The 18,976-nt window shown below is 46.3% G+C and overlaps 1 protein-coding gene across 3 annotated transcripts in view; it reads left to right on the top strand.

Annotated features, from left to right (window-relative positions):
- The window catches only part of LOC133107713 (stAR-related lipid transfer protein 13-like), a 107,940-nt gene that overhangs the window by 49,667 nt on the left and 39,297 nt on the right, over positions 1-18,976 (top strand). Inside the window, exons 1-2 of one of the 3 annotated variants that reach the window (XM_061216829.1) lie at positions 9,924-10,025; positions 10,180-10,433. The exons of 1 other annotated variant lie outside the window; for it this stretch is intronic. In XM_061216829.1, coding sequence (XP_061072813.1) covers positions 10,271-10,433 — 163 coding nt within the window. In that variant the 5' untranslated portion in view covers positions 9,924-10,025; positions 10,180-10,270. Of the gene's footprint in view, positions 1-2,303; positions 2,559-9,923; positions 10,026-10,179; positions 10,434-18,976 lie in introns of those variants that run through there. One more of the 3 variants, XM_061216830.1, reaches the window with a different exon arrangement.

Below are 18,976 nucleotides of genomic sequence, written 5' to 3'. Positions count from 1 at the left end.
TCATCCCACGCTGTGTTATGGTTCACTCCCCCCCCCTCCCCAACCCTTACATCAGCCATTTTCTCTCTTTCTTAACTCTCTCCCCTCTCTCTCTCCCTCTCTCTCTCTCTATCTCTCCCCTCTCTCTCTATCTCTCTCTCTCTTTCTCCCTCTCTCTCTCCCTCTCTCTCTCCCTCTCTCTCTCTCTATCTCTCCCCTCTCTCTCTCCCTCTCTTCCTCTCTCTCCCTCCCTCTCTCTCTCTCTATCTCTCTCTCTTTCTCCCTCTCTCTCTCCCTCTCCCTCCCCCTCTATCTCTCCCCTCTCTCTCTCCCTCTCTCCCCTCTCTCTCTCCCTCTCTCTCTCTCTATCTCTCCCCTCTCTATCTCCCTCTCTTTCTCCCTCTCTCTCCCTCTCCCTCTCCCTCCCCCTCTCTCTCTCTCTCTCCTTCTCTCTCTCAGTCTCTCTCTCCCCCTGTTGTTATTATTGGGATTCGAACACTGTAGAGTTTTTTGTAGAGTTCACGCTTACCAGCTATCAACTGCAGTCCATCATACATTGGTACAATTTCTTTCTTGCTACAAGATTTTTTAATGTTTGATTTGTAAAGTTTGATGTAGTAATTAAATTGCCCTTTTGATTAATTGTGTCAAGTATTGTACAGCACTCTGTAATTATCAAAAGAAAGCCATGTTAAATATGTAATCTTGTCCATAATGACTCCATTATAAGGCTCCCCGTTGCTGATAAGCACTCAAAATTAACTCACGGCACCACCGCTAACATGTCCGTGATGCCAAGTGTTATTCTTGTGTGACTCAGAAAATGTGTGTGTTCATTTTCCTGAAGGAAACATTAATCAGTGGACACATCATGAGCGGCGGGGAGTGTTGCCCCACGGTGACATTTGGGGGGCGTCACCTGGTGATGTCACCTTTACCTGCAGTGCGGCCTACATTTTAGGCCGAGTCCCAAACAAACTTAATGCTTTAAATTCCCTATTCACCTGCACATTTAATCCACCTGACTACTAATTCAGGTACCCAGGATTCATGCCTGCTTAATCTTGTGTTATGCTATTAATCCCCAATAATAAAATGCAGTTTCCTGGCCAGAATGAGCCAGTCAGACTCTGAGAACACCTGGAGGGCCATTATGGTTAAAAAGGTGAATTTTGACTTGACACATGTTCAGAAGGCTGCATGTTAATTCAATGAAACATTCAACAATTCAAATGTATTTCTGTTGTTATTGTTTGTTTTATGTGGCTTTTTCTTTTAATAGTTTTGGTTTCTCAACGTTACTTGATAAAATGATGTCATACTGACACATTTACTGACTTACAGTGACCATCGGTAAACAATTAACACATCTGTAGCAGAAATAAATGCAGTGCCACTATCGGCCCACCATAGCCAAACAAATGTAGTTCTCAATTGTTGAATTCACAAAATGTTTTTATTATAAACGTTTTATAACATGTTAAATTACACTTTAATGTGTGTATGAGAATTAATCAAACTCTATTTTGCGTCACAAACAAAGTAGAAGCTCACGCATTATTTTTGTCCTATGATCGATGACGTAAAGAATTGTGTGGAAAATAGCCGGGATTGGACTGCTGAGGAGATGCCGACGGTGCATGTATACGTGAGTGACGCTCTCATTGGTTAAAGGTCGGTGGCCTTAAAGTCAATGGCCAGACAGCTGAGCAGTTTGAAGCGAACTTAACGGAAGACAAAGTAGCAGGAAGCTTAAATGACTGGAAATTATTTTACCGATAATAAAATAAAATAAAATGCACTATGCTAAATACAATGCGCTTAAATATATAGGCCATTAAGCCTATAAGCTATAAACGGAAAAAAATCCCTAAAAAATGTTAAGATATACATTTGCAATACCTTTTCGTTCTTAAAGGAACCATAATTACGGGGAAATATGTATATGCAATTATTGTTGTGGCACAATATATCTCTTATTGGTGTTCTGTAATATGAAAGCGAGTGTTCTGAATATGCAAGCGAAAGTGAGTGAGTGAGAGCGAGAGAGAGAGAAAGAGCGAGAGAGAGAGAGAGAGGGGGGGGGGGGGGAGAGAGAGAGACCCAAGTGCTATGCATATGCGATAGAGTGAAGTGGAAACTTCAAACAAGTAGGCAGCACATCTGGAACACGGGTGCATCTCAGTCGTGTGGAAACGCGGTTTTTGGATTTTTAACTTTTAACAAACAATACTTTAGTTATTGTGTGACATAAAACACGAGCAGAAAAGGTACATTTACCGACATGTTCTTATTATTTAGCGAAATATATTTCCGTTCTTGCTTGCTGCAAGGCGACGCGGCTCTTTGAACCAGGTAAAGAGGCGATTATTGCGGAGAGAGCAAGTCCTCGCTTTGGAAGAGAGTAACGGATTTCTGTGGCCGGAGATTTCGTTATTATGTGCCAGGATTTACGATGACAACGAAGCGAAAGTCTACGAAAATTAAGCTCAGACGTTCTTTCAGTGAGCAACTAAGAGACTCCACGTCGAAAGCATGGGATTTACTGTGGAAAAATGTCAGAGAGAAAAGGCTTGCAGGTCAGTGTCATCAGAAAGTAACCGCGCATAATTTCGTTGCCGTGTACAATTAACTTAAACGCGCTATGTGTGACTCCTGTTCACCCGAAATGGCTTATGTATGTGAGGTTGCTCGTCACATTCAGTTCCAGTGGTCTATCTATAAAGTTATATGGTTTGTGCTCTGTGATTTTAATGAGATTTAATTTGGTGATTGACGTGCGCAACAGGAGGCGCTGCTTTTGGACCGCGTATGTCGCCTTTTAAATCGTATTAATTGGCATATGTAAGACTGCAGTTGCCAACAAATGTGTATCAAGCGCTGGAAATAATCAGCGCGGAAACGTTTTTGACCAAGTCATTATGTTCAGGTTGATCAGTCTTCAGCTCCTGGCCAAATGTAGCCTACCCATAAAACAGAGATTCTATTTTAAATCCTTTGGTCCCAGTTATAGCCTATTGTTGGTAGCGTACCTCACACAATATGTTCAAAAGTAGGCGTGCTAACTACTGTTCGTTCAGTTGGCCCTCCTAAGGCTGTGTCAAAGCTGCTTGGTTTACTGTTCACAGGTTAGAGGATGGTCAACATTTTACGTGTAGGACTACTGCATCATGTCGATTTGTTAAAAATGCTGTTTTCGCCCTTGTTGAGTGACTCCTCATTTTGTTATAGCATACCCGGCTAATATTGGGTGACTGTTTAAGACATGTTTTAATCGATGCTGCCAAGTCATCAGTGACAGTCTGTTTCAAATCATACCGGCGCGCTGAATCGCGCGCTCCCTTGAACATCTCATTGTTGATTGTTGCTGACAACTGTCTCGACTGGAGACATTCCAAATTCTTCGCTTTAACATACTGTCGTTTATCATTGGTGAAGTTTCCCCTGCGTCTCGTTATTTGAGTGCAGATGGCTGTCCGCAATGGGGTAAGCACCTCCTCCAGTCACAGAACAGACCTGTCCATGTGTATGTGCATTTGGTAAGATGTTGCTTTTATGCGCCAAGGGAAAAATCATTTGTTAAACACATTTTAGTGTCTACATTGCCCGGCCTATTTGGCATAAAAAAGCACGTCACGGAGAATATTAGGCCATGGTGTAACTTTATCCTTTCCCATGATATATTGGAGTGTTGAAACAGCAGTGCCTCTCATGTGTCTTATTAACGGGGGATGGTTAAGATATTTTTCTTCGGCCTTTATCTGAGATACACACACAACTACACAAATAATTTAACATTAACAACGACAGTAGGTAACACTGCAATATAAACCGAGAATTAGCATTTGCGTACTGTAATGTCATTGCTCTTTGAAACCATCAGTCAGATCTGAAAGAAAGGATTTCTAAACAGGTGGAATTTAGGAGAGGAAGGAGAGTTCTCCCCATCATTGTTGGCTCAGGCCGGATTAGTGGAGAAGTCTCGTGTGTTTGTTGGATTAAAGCTTCCTGCGTGTCTTAATACTGGTTTGGAGTTCGTTGATCGTACATTGGCATTTCTGTCTGGTTTCACTGTGAACTAAGAACATTCAGCATGCTCCACAGGTCGGCCTAACATAAATATTCTTGTTGTGTTGATTTGTAGCCTGCGTCATTAGCAAGGACCCATTCTCAGCTACAGCCTTGCTGTATTGGGGGACGAATTCAACAACTTTTTACCCTTTTGTGCTTTTCTCACATATACTGATACTGTGGGTAGGCTGATCATCGCTTGCTAGTTCAGGCCCAATTTTCTGCATTCTGGTATCTACACCAATCAGCCACAACATTAAAACCACCTGCTTAAACCAGTTTTTTCATGATTAATGCTGTATAAACTGTATAAACTTGTCTATAAACACTTTATTTCATTTGTACGATACGTGTACTTATTTAAGCAGATAATCATAAGTCAATTGCATTCTAAAGTTTGATTTTTAAATGAAAAAGGAAATCTTGTAAACTCATTGGGGTAATTTGTTGTAATCTACATGGGAAGTGTGGCCAAATTCTAGTAATGCAAATGCGGTGTGTTTAAATCTGCCAATTAGCGCCAGATCAGTTCTGGTTGCTTTGATGCTGTATGTGTTTTTGAGTTTCTCGGCATAACATCTTTGCATGTTCGGGATTTAAGTGCTTTGGTGTCTGCGCCGCCGTTTTCCCTTCAGGATTGCTGTTGCAAATCTGTGATTCGCCACTAGGTGTCAGTACATTCCAAATTCAGCCGTCTCGAAATGCCAGGAATTCGGAGAACAGAAGAGGCCCACCTGTTCCCTGGCTTTGGTTAACTTGGCGCATCGTTCTCCCGAGACAATAGCGCCGAGATTAAGTTCCATCATCATATTCCTGCAGAATCACGGCAAATGTACACTATTCCAAAGAAACTTTAAAAAAAAAAACGTTTACAGTGAACTACCTTCATGTCCAGACCGGCAACACATTCCGCGACTTTATTTCAAGAGCGTTGGGATTTCCTCTGAGTTGTATACCTGTTGCTCTTTTGTGTATTTGACGCTTTTAAAGTTTAATAACACGGAACGTGGTTGCTACAGCAGCGGAACACCGCAATAATTCAGCGGCCGCACATTGCGTTGTTCGGATCGTTGACATATTAATCCCACATTCAATTCCATATATGTATGTTATTGATGTGCTGTGAACCTGGCAACCCCTCCTGCAGACTTGGACCAGTGTTTACATCCAGGCTAAACAATAGAGGGCCTTATATGGCCAGGGCAGATATCCTGGTCCATGTGAGGTGCTTCCAGACCAGGCTCACAGGTCAATTAAAAGGCTTGCTCCAGATTTGTGGTGCTGTGGAGGTCGACTTTGCATGGACATTTTTTTTCATCTGTCTGTCTTTAACCCCTCGTATTTTATACCTTGTGTTTTATGCGTTAATCTAGGACTTCTGAATTTGCATTTGTCTCAGTACTGCAGTTCCTGGAGTTGAAGTTGTCTTGGTATGGTAGTTACAAATTTGGCCCGTCTACCTTGTGTACTGGTCATATGTTCATGGCCTTACAACCAATCACGTATCAATTGTACCATATCTAATGGGTTTGGTTGTTTGTATGACCTTGGTATGCACTGTTCTGTACGTCGCTTTGGATAAAAGCGTCTGCTAAATATAATATAATGTAAAAGTGAATGTCTGCATTCTTTTGATTGAGAAAACAGGAATCTGTCATTTCTGCTGTGTTCCATCTGCTTTGTTGCTCTGTCAGACCAGCAGTAAAACCATCTTTGGGAAGGAATTTATGTGTGCTGTCTGCCTGTTAACAGGTTAAGGAGAAAGGCGAGGAATGGATTTTATTAGGAAACGTCCAGTCCAGTTTCCCCCCCCCCCCCCCCCCCCCCCCCACACACACACAAACAGCCGAAAGCCTTTCTTTTTTATTTCAGGAAGATGGATTATGGGGCATTTTCCTGTGGATGCATGGATAGAGTAGTCTTTGACATAACAGGGCTGCTGCTGCTGAATGTTTCAGGCTCTGTCCAGACTCCAGGCATTATACACAGTGACTTAACAATGACAAAACCCGAGACACAGGGAGGAGATGAAGTGCTTGTTAATGCAGTTTACCTTCCTGGAAGAGATCAGCAAAGTGTCCTGTTAGCCAGCAGACACAAGCCAGCAGCACCCCTCCCGTGCAGGCCGACGTTTTATACTGGTAACGTAAGGTATTAATATGCATCATGTTAAACCATCTTCAGCTTCTGGAACGATATGATATAGCGTACCTTTGGGCATAGTGTCAAGGGCTGAGGTAAAGTACAAGGGCTTGTATGCACCTGCTTGAATCACGATAGTCCCCGCTGTTCCTATAGGTACACTTCCCTGGAAAGTCATCGTGCAGAATAATGTAATGCTACACTGTGCAAGCCTGCGTTTCCACTGTGGTGCTGATGCCCATCGGTGTGTGTTGTCGTAGCCTGTAAACCGTGAGCCTCAGACAGACTGCTGACCTCCGGGCTCCCTCTGCTCAGAGCCGCGCTGCTGCAGGTAGCTGTGCCCCGCTAGGGAAAGACAAGCTGCCATTTTCGGGGGCTGTTCTTCGTCCTCCGAAACCGTCCCCGGAACCACAGGAAACCCCCCCGGTGTACACCAGACACAGATCACATGCCATCGACCCGCCCCCACTGCGCCCGGGGGGGGAGAGAGAGTCATTGTGCAGAATAATGTAATGCTATGCTATGCTCAAAATATTGATACAGCAATATATCAGAATTCACTATCCATAATCCATGCATCAATACAGCGATATATCAGAATTCACTATCCATAATCCATGCATCAATACAGCGATATATCAGAATTCACTATCCATAATCCATGCATCGATACAGCAATATATCAGAATTCACTATCCATAATCCATGCATCGATACAGCAATATATCAGAATTCACTATCCATAATCCATGCATCGATACAGCAATATATCAGAATTCACTATCCATGATACATGTATCGATACAGCAATATATAAGAATTCACTATCCATAATCCATGCATCGATACAGCAATATATCAGAATTCACTATCCATAATCCATGCATCGATACAGCAATATATCAGAATTCACTATCCATAATCCATGCATCGATACAGCAATATATCAGAATTCACTATCCACAATCCATGTATGGATGCAGCAATATTGAGTTACCTGCCAATACCCAGCCCTGGCGGTCACATGACTCCGTTTATCACTGACACCTGTGCAGCCTCAAGCTCATGTCTGACCAGTGATGATGTCATTCTGACGTCCTGACGCATGCTATATGAAAAGAGACGAGGGCCCAGCTTTTTCTACATTTTCTTTCTTTTTTATCCCCCACAGTTTTTTATTTCTTTATTTGAGCAGTCACTAAACTGTAACGCCGTGTTAAGTAACACAAGGAGAAATTCCCGCTGACCAAAGTTTGTTTGTTATGCGCCGTTCAGGCCAAGCCGCACTGCGGCCAGGTTGAATCCGTGCCGAAGTCATTAATTATCTCGCACTTGATTCCCACAGAATCCCGGGCTCAGATTCCTTTGGTGGGCCCACACTTCCCTCTGGGCTCTGATGGGGGGGGGGGGGCATGTTGGGACAGGTTGGATGTGCCCCCCCCCCCATCACAGTACATTTACTCTCTTCTGACACAGGGTGGCCATGTTCCCAGTGTACACAGCTCTCTGGTCCCACCCCCGTTCTGCAGCAGTGAGAGTGCGGGGGGGTGGGGGGGTGGGGGGGTGGGAGGTTATGGGGGAGTTTTGAAGCTGCATTCCTGGAGGGGTGGAGAAGACAGACCCCCCCCCCCCCCCGTTTCCTTTTGACACAGATGTATTCCTCAGTGTCTCCGTGGTGAGCGGTCTGTCGTTATTTATTATTTTGTAAATGCTAAAGGACCTGGCTCGCTGCATCGAGGCCCAGGTTTGAGTTTGAACTCTCCGCTGGTTTTACTCGCTGTCCCCAACGACAGCTTAATGGCGCGGTGGCCACTGGGACGCTCACCAGACTGTTCAGCCTGTCCTTAAATTCAGCCTCTCGCTGGAATCGTCCACGGATGAATTGCTTTGCTCCGAGTCGAGAGGAAAAGCACGGATTCATTAAAACAGAAGAGTAACGGGGTAGAATTCTTGTTTTTTTTGTTACGTCTGCAAAGGGATGAAGTTAAGGACGGTGAAAATCACGCTTTATGTATGAGAGCGATTTGAATAGGGGCAGGTCTGCCGTGATTGGTCCATGCCTCCAGCTGCTTCTACCTCAGGATCACACACTGTAATTACTGCTCTCAGCTGACTTCTGTTTCCTTTGGGGACAGACACAAATGTGTATCTGTACCTGTGTGTGCGTGTGTGTGTCTCTATCTGTGTTTGTGTGTGCTCGTGTATGTATGTGCATGTGTCTGTGTGGGTGCGATGTGCGTTCGTCTACGCGTGTGTCTGTAATGTGCGCTCATGCATGTGTGTGTGTATGCATCTGAGCTTGCTTGTATATGAGGTTTCCGTGTGGGTGCGTGTGTGTGTGTTTCAACAGCAAACTCAGTAAATGAAATAATTCTCACCCTGTGGCAGTACCACCCCTTATTCATACCTGAGCAAAAAAAAATAAAAAATACAAAAAATAATAATAATAATAATACAGCCCCAGCGAAACACAAGGCGCCCTTCACGGGCTATTCCTGACGGGCGGCGGGGTCTGGGGTGCAGGCCTGAATCGCGCCCTTTGTGTCCCTCGCCCGGGGCGGTGTGTGTGCCAGCGCGGGGGGCGGGGGTCTGAGGAAGCAGCTGCCGTGTTTAGCTTGGTGGCGTGCCCGCTGGTGCAGGGCTCACACTTCACCGGGACGCCCCGTCGCCATGGCGGCCCTCGAGAGGGACGCCCCGGCGACCGGGCGGAGGGAGGGGCCGGCAGGATGCGGACGCGAGACGCTATTTAAAGTGAGGGGGCGGCGGGGGTGCTGACTTCACTTGTTCCATGCGTACAGCACTTGGGCAGGCTCTGTCGCAGGAGGGCTTTCGGATGAAATGGTGGTTTTGTTTGCTCTCGGACCCGGTCGGTGTTGTGCTTGGCACGCGATGCGGCCCCAGTGCAAACAGGGAAGCGCTTGTGTCACAGAGACGCGGCGTGCCTGCGCATAGCAAAAGTGTAAAGTGTTTTTTTTTGGTTTTTTTTACAAGTTAAAGCACAGAAAAGTCTATAAAGAGGGCCACGGGTAAAGTTTGAGGCCGTACGATGCGGAAACACGTGGTATTTCGTCCGTATTTTTCAGAAGTTTTCCTGTTTCTCGGACACGTAAGCGCAGGACGTCTTCCTGAAAAGTGTGTTGGGTTAGTCAGGCGGTAAATATGTGGGAATGTGTAACATGGTAACATTTGCCTCCCGTGTCATCTGCTTACTCACGAGAAGTAGCCTGAAGACTCGTTTTGAACCCAAAGACTCTGCGCTCCCTGCTCGCCCTGCGCCCTGCGAGTTAAGTAACACCTTACTCTCGTTTCTTTTTTTTCTCTCCTTGGCATGAAGCTCGGCTGTGGGAGGTGCTGTGGTGTGAAAGCCCCCAGGGCGGGGGGAGGGGGTCAGAATAAAGGTGGATTATTTGGGGGGGGGGGGGGGGAGAGGTGTGAGGTGAGAGGTGTGGAAAAGATTAGCCACAGAGATTAACCAGAGCCTCTATCCCTCTATCTTTCTCTCTCTCTCTCTCTCTCCCCTTCTCTCTCTCCCTCTCTACCTTCTCCTGGGCTCCTGGGTGGAGATTTTGGCACCTGTGCGCGGGAGAGGCCCACGCTGGAGGGGGCTGTTTCTGGGCGGGGCGGGCCTACGGGGCCGTGATGTTTTTTCCAGCCCCTCCCTCTCTCCCTCCTGCTTACTCAGAGCACAGGCATTCCTTTGGTATTTATATTTCCCTCCAGACCAGGGGAGACTCAGCAAGCGCTCACACAGACTGGGGATTCAGCACAGCCGGGTGGGCGGAGCCTCGTGTGCCGCCTCGCCATTGGCCGGCCCGGTCACGTGACGTAGGAGGGTGAGCCGTAGTGTAGTGAAGTGTTGGCAGTCCTCCTAGGGTCAGCTCTCCCACTCTCTCTCACTCACTCTCTTTCTGTCTCTCTCTCCTGCTTTACTTCCGTCCCCCTGCCTGCCGTGTTGCGGTTCTCGGCGGTCGTTGTTTCCGCGGGCAGAAACGGAGCCAGAGGCGCGAGCGTAGAGGAGGGAAGGAGAGAAGGGGAGAGGTTTTTTCGTTTTATTCGGAGAGGGGAGCGCGCTGCAGCCATGTACAGGGAGCTCCCGGAGTCCCAGAGCAGCGAGTGCCTGGGGAGCATGACCCCCGAGACGCAGGACATCTACCTGAGGATGGACCACCGGCGCCGCAGGTCCGGGTACCGCCTGGGCCGGATCATTGCCCGCCAACAGCTGCTCAAGAAGATCTCCCAAGGTATGGGCCGGGGCAGAACCAACTGACCGACCGGCTGTCCGGCTGACCAAACACCTGTGTTGCTGCTCTTTCGAAACCAGTATGTCTAAAGTTTGTTTGTCTTGTGTGATATTAGTTGGTAATACTTGGTGCCTGTCCCAGTTGCGGAGAGTCGTGATTGATGGTCGGTTTGCCTTTGGCCTCGAAGTGCTGTTTGCTTTCTCCGTGTGATTTCTGAACCGCCGTTATCCGTCCGTGACGTTTGACGTTTATTACCCGGGGCGTGTGTGCCTCTCAGCGCACCGCTCTCTCCCGCGTTAGTGCAGGTGTCTCACACGTCGACGTTTCTGACCCAGATACAGGCCGAGCAAGCCCAGACTGCTCCGCTCTGGATTTCAGCTGCGAAATGCTGCACGGCGGTGTCCTGTTCGCCTCCGTTCGGGAGGAGCGCTGACGCTGAAATTCCGCTGGCGAAATGCGCGCGTTTAAAGCGTAACTGGGACAAGTACAATATTAGCTTAACCTTTTGAACGGGCATTAGGGACAGGGAGCGAAACACCTCCTGTTGCGCTGGCCGTCCGTGCGGCGACCTTTGAGCGTTTATTTTTAATTTTTGTGTCATGTCGTGCCAATGCCTGAAAGGTATGAAGATAAAAATCCACCGGAGTGCAGATGTGTGATGAGGAATCGTGCGCTTTTTGTCTTAGCCAGCTGTTGACGAGACGCTGGTGGGCTTGGGCCGTGTGCTGGTGCTTTCACTCTGACTAACAAGCACATTCTTCAGGGCTGGTTTCATCTTTGGACTTTACCAACACAATGAGCGGTTGGGTATGTGACGCTAAGGCCCAGCCGGGACTGTAGACAGTGCTGACCTGCCTGTGAAAGCACTTTGGGATGTCTTATCCTGTCCCGGGATCAGCTGGAGACAGGAACGTTTGACCCCCTACTGTCCCCTCTGTCTGCGGGAGGACCTGTGTTCCCTGGGGGACGGGGGTGTGTGTGTGTGTCTGTGTGTGTAAGGGGGGAGGGCTGCATGCATAAGAATGGAAACGGGGGAGGGGACACACACACACACACACACACACACACCACTCTGCCACTCCCCCATCCCAGGTGTGGATGCCCTGCAGTTAAGACAGGAAGGTGACCAAAATACGGGTCCTCACGCAGAACATTCCATCACCTGTCCTTTAGAATCACACACACACACACACTCACACTCACACACACTCAGTTATTTAGCTCTGTCTGCTCGTGTCAAGGTCCATACGTACGCGCACACACACACACACACACACACACACACGTACACCCAAACACACATGCACAGACACACACACGCACACCCACACACACACACACACACACTCAGTTATTTAGCTCTGTCTGCTCGTGTCAAGGTCCATACGTACGCGCACACACACACACACACACACACACGTACACCCAAACACACATGCACAGACACACACACGCACACCCACACACACACACACGCACACACAGTTATTTAGCTCTGTCTGCTCATGTCAAGGTCCATACATACGCGCGCACACACACACTCACATACACACACACGTACACCCACTCACACATTCACAGACACACAAACGTACACCCACACACACACACGCACACACACACACACTCACACACACTCAGTTATTTAGCTCTGTCTGCTCGTGTCAAGGTCATACATATACACACCCACACACACACACGTACACCCACACACACATGCACAGACACACACACGTACACCCACACACACACACACACACACACAGTTATTTAGCTCTGTCTGCTCGTGTCACGGTCCATACATATATACACACACACACACACACACACTGATCTTGCGTGTTAAGGACACATAAAGCGTCACACAGGTCACACGGCGTGCGTGTCACGCTCTCCTCACGCGTGTTCGCTCTGGCGGCAGGGCACACACGCGGCATTGTTTGGCTGCAGATACACACATACTTACAGGAGCCTCTCGCGCCGGGAGACTATCATTTGCACAGCCTCTCTATCTGATTCCTTTTGAAGGCAGGGACGTGTGGAGTCTTGTATGCAGTTTACTGTATGTGTACGCCACCTCCAAGATGCCTGCCTTGTCATCACACCGGTTATGTAGGCCAGCTCTGACTTGGGCAGACGCAGTATGCGCAGTTGAACGCGATAGGGTTAGAGATAGAGACAGGTCCTTGTTCCCTGTCCCAGTGTTGGCTAATCCATGGCTTATATCCACACTGCATCGTGTTTAGTGACAAATTGAACCAACAACTTTTTCCGAAATTGTCTCGAACCTGATATGCTATTTTTCTACGGTAAATGGAAAGTGAGACAGACGGTTGTTTGCCATAAATTCATTTTCTCAGTAGACTACGTTCTCTGGAAAAAAAAAATGCTTTCCAAATACCTTGTTGTAATACGTGAGCAGGCTGGAGGGGGTTGAGGAGTTGGCAGTGTTTGAGAGGGTATTTTTTATTTGTCTTTTACATTTTTTCCCTAACTTCATTATGTCACCTGGGGATTTGCAGAGATCTTGTAACCTGTCAGAAGAGCGCAGTGACCTTCACCTTATTTCTAAGGTCTCTGATTGGGTAATTGATTGATGCATTGATTTAGTTCAGCTAATTAGAACAGCGTGCCTGGCCTGATAAGCACTGTGCTTGTGTAATAAAGAAAGAAATGAATAACGGGCCATTTAAGAAAAGGAATGATGACCTCTACCATATCTACCGTACGTAAACATCTCAATCATCTGACTAACATTTGCGGCATTTCAAATAAACAGTATGGAGTCTGTGAAAATGGAAAATTACAAGGCGTGATCCCAATTTCTCTCACTGGACGATTTTCTCCGCCAACATGACTTCAAACGCTGGGGTTTGTTTTTCACCGCGGTTGTGTAACCAGCGTTTTCCTGCGCTTGGTGGTTCAGGTCTTAATCTCGGGCCAGGGCGATACCCCATTCCTCAGCCGCCGGGTGACCTGTTGATTGCAGTAGGTTCAGGCCTGGCAGCACATCTGAAATATTATCAGAAGCAGGAGTGTGTGGGGGAATGGAATGAAAGGTTGTGTGTTTCTCTATCGCACCGTGATCTAGACTGACTGGAGGGGGGGGGGGTGTCACAGTTAAATGCCTTCAGCTAATCCCCCCCCCCCTCTTCACAGGCCCACTGCAGTTATTCAGTGAAATATGGAATGAAGACTGTGTCCAAAGACCAGTAGGGTCTGGAAGCCTTCAACAGGCAAGGATTAAATGGTGCCAGAAGCTGTATTGATTTAAATAGCAGATCACTTTCCTGTAATTCCAGTGAAAATTGTGAGGGTTACCCTTGAGATATTTTTTTTTTATCAAAACAATGAATGCAGATGATCAGAACCTGTTTTTCGGGCAAGTCATAGCTAGCCAGTCATCGTTCTTGCTCTGTCGCTGATGGTGTGCGTTCGTACAGGAAGTATCCGAAGGTCAGCAGCGATACAGAGTGTATTGTCCAATTAAAAGTAGCCACACTGCGCTGTCTGTTATTCTTCACAGAATTAAGAAGTCCTAATGAGTGAAGTCCTCTTCCAATAGGGCAATGATTTTGCTGTGCAATGGGTCTTTTGTGGAGGTGGAGACATGGAGGGGGGGGGGGGGGGGGGTGTAAGGAGGAACGATAGTGTAACAAGACACCAACAACAGAGAAAAGTTAAATCTGCTTATGCGCTGTTTTTACAGTGTGTGCCTATGGGAAACGTTTCCCACGACAAGCTTTTGATCCGTACTTTCGTACGAGTTTTTATTGGGTTCGCATGAGTCATTGGATAGCCTAGATTATTATGTATGAAATTGAAGGTATACAGTACTGTGCAAAAGACTTAAGCACCTGTATAACATTATGTACAGATAAGATTCTTTCAAAAATAATTCAATGAAAGGTCCTAAATAAACGTACTAAAGTTAAAAACAAATCCAATATTTTTTGTGACCACCCTTAAAGAAGTTAAAACTGCATCGCTTCTCTGAGATAGCCAACGCTGTCCTGCAGTTCTATAAGACAATCAGCAGGGAGGTTGTTCCAAGCATGTTGGAGAACTTGCCACAGTTCTTCTGTAGACTTTGGTTGGCTCCTTGCTTCTGGTCTCAGACAGCCTTGATCAAGTTTTTATGTAAAAAGTAGTACATTGCTTACAGTAATATGTTACTTTTAAAAATTCAATACAAAAATCTCTGCAAAATTAAATCTTTTGGAAAATGAATATTTGGAAATCTCAAAGATGTTCTATTATACTAACACACACAAAAATAAACAAATATATAATAAAGTCTAGGGTGCCTGCACAGTACTGTATTTGGACAAAATATAGTGTTAATGTAGAGAAAAGGCCATTTGTCTTGCTGTTGTTCACCATCACACATGGGCAGTGTCTTGAACTTGAAAGTTTCCTCTGGCTTCTCTGGGAGAGGGAGAGTAGACTAGCGTAACTACACATGGCATGGCCTCTTGCACGGCTAGGCAAAAGCCGAATAGGAGCTGATAGTTCAGATTGCCCTCTTTGTGTAACATTGGACTCAATTACAATATTAATCAATTACAACTAGCGGGCCGCTTTCAATCAGTTATTAAGGCCGGGAATTTATATTGTCCGGTCAGGACCACAAACAACTTAACACAAACAACACAAAAAAAACAGACATTCAGTAGGGTTGCCAGATACCTCGCTTTGGGCATCTGGCAACCCTACTTTACTTAAGTGTAGAATAATAAAGCAGCACACTTCATTTTCCCTCCCAATGACTCACCTTTACTGCAGGCGAGCTGGGATGATGGCGGTGTGTCTTTGCTGTGAACAAACATCTCACCCTGGGGATCGATAGGAAGCCAGTACAATCCCTTCACAGGAGGGAAGACTCATATAAACGGATTATAAAAGGTGAAAGATGTCGACTGAATTGAGTGGTTGAATTGACTTTGTTCAAAGAGTACATACACAAACACGTGTTAATCGGTGGCTCAATAATAACTACATAACCTGCTTGTCCGTTGTTCTGGATATAACAGATATTGTAATGCAGTGCGTAGCAAAGCAACAAGACTAGTCAATGACAGACTACGTCTGCATGTAGTCGTCCATCACAGTACACTTACATTACATTATTGGCATTTGGCAGACGCTCTTATCCAGAGCGACGTACAGTTGATTAGACTAAGCGGGAGACAATCCTCCCCTGGAGCAATGCAGGGTTAAGGGCCTTGCTCAAGGGCCCAACGGCTGTGCGGATCTTATTGTGGCTACGCCGGGATTAGAACCACTGACCTTGCGGGTCCCAGTCATTTACCTTAACCACTACGCTACAGGCCGCCCCCCCTTCTGTGAGCCCTCAGCAGTGGGTTTAGGCCAAGGCCACTGCTGTGTTTGGCAGTTGAGCACGGCTCATATCATCGAGATGGTTGGGAGAGAAACCTGATTTCGCAGGTTTCAACACGTAAGTAAATGACAAATATGAATTTGTGATGTATGTGAACTGTGAACTGATGTTGGTATGATAATGAAACAAATACATTTACCTATTTAAGAATCTATTCGGTGACATGTCATTATGATTTATTTTTCTCTGACAGTTTGGCAGCATGAAAACACACACACTCACAATTACACTCACACACATACAATATATACAGTACCTTTAAAGCACAAACGTTAGCTTTCACATACTCGGTCATTGAAATTAGCTGAACATAATGTAAGAAATGGGGGTTGAAGGTAACAGAAGGTAATTTGCTGCTGGTAGTGAGAAGTTAAACGCGTGGCGGTCGGACTGATGAATTTGCACTGGTAGTGAGCAGTTAAACGTGTGGCGGTTGGACTGATGAATTTGCACTGGCAGTGAGAAGTTAAACGCGTGGCGGTTGGACTGATGAATGCGCCGCAGGTCGTGAGCAGTTAAACGCGCGGCGGTCGGACTGGTTTGAGCCCCGGGCGGAGGCTTGCCGGCCCCTCCTGCATTCCATCCGCTCGGCCCTGTTGACTTAGCGGACAGAGTGAGCCTGAGTGGGGGCCGCAGCCAATCACGTATCGTCTCTTTCTGAATTCCGGGGAAGCTTGTGGAGGTCTGTGTCGTGTTTGCAGTTTGACGGCATTGGAGAGTTCTCGGGGGGCTGGGGGGGGGGGGGGGGGCTTTCTGGCAAATTCACCTGAGGGGTGGGAGTGTGGCACAGAATGATTTTGTGCAATGAGGGGGCGGTATGACCAGAAATGCATATCAGCCCTGTAAAATCACTCCAGACCCACACATTTGAGGAATGAATTGCCTGGGAAATGCAATAAAAAATAGGAGTGTAGGAGGACAATAACTTAATTTAATGGTCGTTTCCTTCCAACTGGTGTTACGAAAGATTGTTCCTCTCCTGGGCCTGAAATCATGCCCGGCCAGCGGCCCACTGGGTGTTCTGGAGAACTTACTCTCTGTCCCTGTAATTAGACTGAGTTCTGCCTCTGAGGCAGGGGGTTCAGTTGTAGAGCGATAGATCGTTTGCTTTTTGGGGGAGGGAGTTCAGTGGGTTTGGGGGGAAGGGGAAGTTCTCTGACTACTGTACTGTGCTGGGGTGATTTATCTCTCTCTCACACTCTCTCTCACACACACACTCTCTCTATCTCTCTCTCTCTGACTCTCTCTCTCTCTCTCCCTCTCTTTCTCACACACACTCTCTCTCTCTCTCCCTCTCTTTCTCACACACACTCTCTCTCCCTCCCCCCCCTCTCTCTCTCTCTCTCTCTCTCTCTCTCCCTCTCTCTCCATCTGGAGAGCAGACTCCCAGGCCCTGTACATCTGCTGCTGCTCCTCACACTGCAGTCCCACACTCTGCTCCTGTTCACACACACTCACACTACACACACTACACTCCTCACACACACACCACACCACACAACCCACACCCACACACCACAACACACACAACACACACACACATACACATACACACACATACACACGCACACACATACATACATACACATACACACACACATACACACATACACATGCACACACGCACACACACACACACATACACACACACATACACTCACACACTCACACACTCACACTCACACTCACACTCACACATACACATACACATACACATACACATACACACACACACACACATACATATACATACACACACACACATACACATATAGACACATACATACACACACGCACATACACGTCCACTCTTTCTGCAAACACATACGTATGTGCACACACATACACACATGCACACAAGCGCCCACTCTTTTGCTCACACACATACGTGCACACACACACACACACATACCCATACACAGACACATACACACACATAAGCGGCCACTCTTTTGCACACAGACACATACATGTGCACTCACAGGCACACGCACGTACACACACACACGTATACATGTGCGCATTCACACACACACACACACACACCCACACCCACACACGCACGCGCGTAAGCATACTCACACTCGAGAATGCACACTGCCCTCTCTGTGCAGAACTCAATGAGCTATTCATGACTTCATGGAGGAGAAATTTCCTGCTGGATTCTTGATTTCCTCTCCCAAATTTCCAATCAGCATTTTCTATTTTCTGAATTGTACCGAGCCAGAAAGTTCTTCTGAAATATGCACTCCGTCAAGAGGGCTCATTAGCCAAAGACTTTTATGTTTATTTTGTCATGAAGATAAGGTTGGATAGATGGATTTAATGTGTTTTAACTTGCTAAATTGGAAAACAGCTCAGATTAGATTTTCCAAACCTGCAATTGTATTACTGTCTTCAGAAATTATACATTGTTAATAATGCTATATAATACTAATATTATACGTAATATAATACTAATAATAACATTAATAATAACAATAACAATAATACTAATAATAATAATAATAATAATAATAATAATAGTCATCATAACATTGCATATTATGCAGTTTATTTGAAAGGAAACTGAAACCTTAAAACTCATGTCATTAATCATGAGTTATTATTCATTAAAGGAGCTATGAAAGAGAAAGCTGACAGTTTCAAAGTTTATACACCTGATAGCTTTTCCCCCTATATTTCTGAGTCCTGTCACAGCCCCATTAACTCTGACTGAAAGATTTGCTGCTGATGGAGACACTCCTGACCACAACAAGTCCGGGCTGAGCGCTGGGCGACCGCACTTCACCTCTCCGTGACCTCGGTGTGTCCCCGCGATGATCATTAACTGACGGCCGCATAGCACAGGCCCAAACTCTGCTCCCCCTGCGGAGTTCCTTCCAGAACAACTGCTACATGCTGTACTGCATGTTAGTATGCCTTCAGTGTATCGGCCTGCTCAGGTTGCGAGGTTCTGGGGTACTGAATGATTTCGTCCAGTTTAGAATGACATCCAATACCAAAGCGTGCAGATAAATCAGCAGATAATGTTTTCACGTTGTGTTACCGTGGTGACACACAACCCAGACTCAGAATGTTGCGTCTTGCATTAACCTGCCATCGTGGAGGCAGTTTCCATCACCCTGTTTTTTTTTTTGTT

The sequence above is a fragment of the Conger conger genome, chromosome 13, assembly GCF_963514075.1.
Source record: "Conger conger chromosome 13, fConCon1.1, whole genome shotgun sequence".
Classification (NCBI taxonomy): Eukaryota; Metazoa; Chordata; class Actinopteri; order Anguilliformes; family Congridae; genus Conger; species Conger conger.
This window is presented reverse-complemented; position numbering and strand designations above follow the sequence as displayed.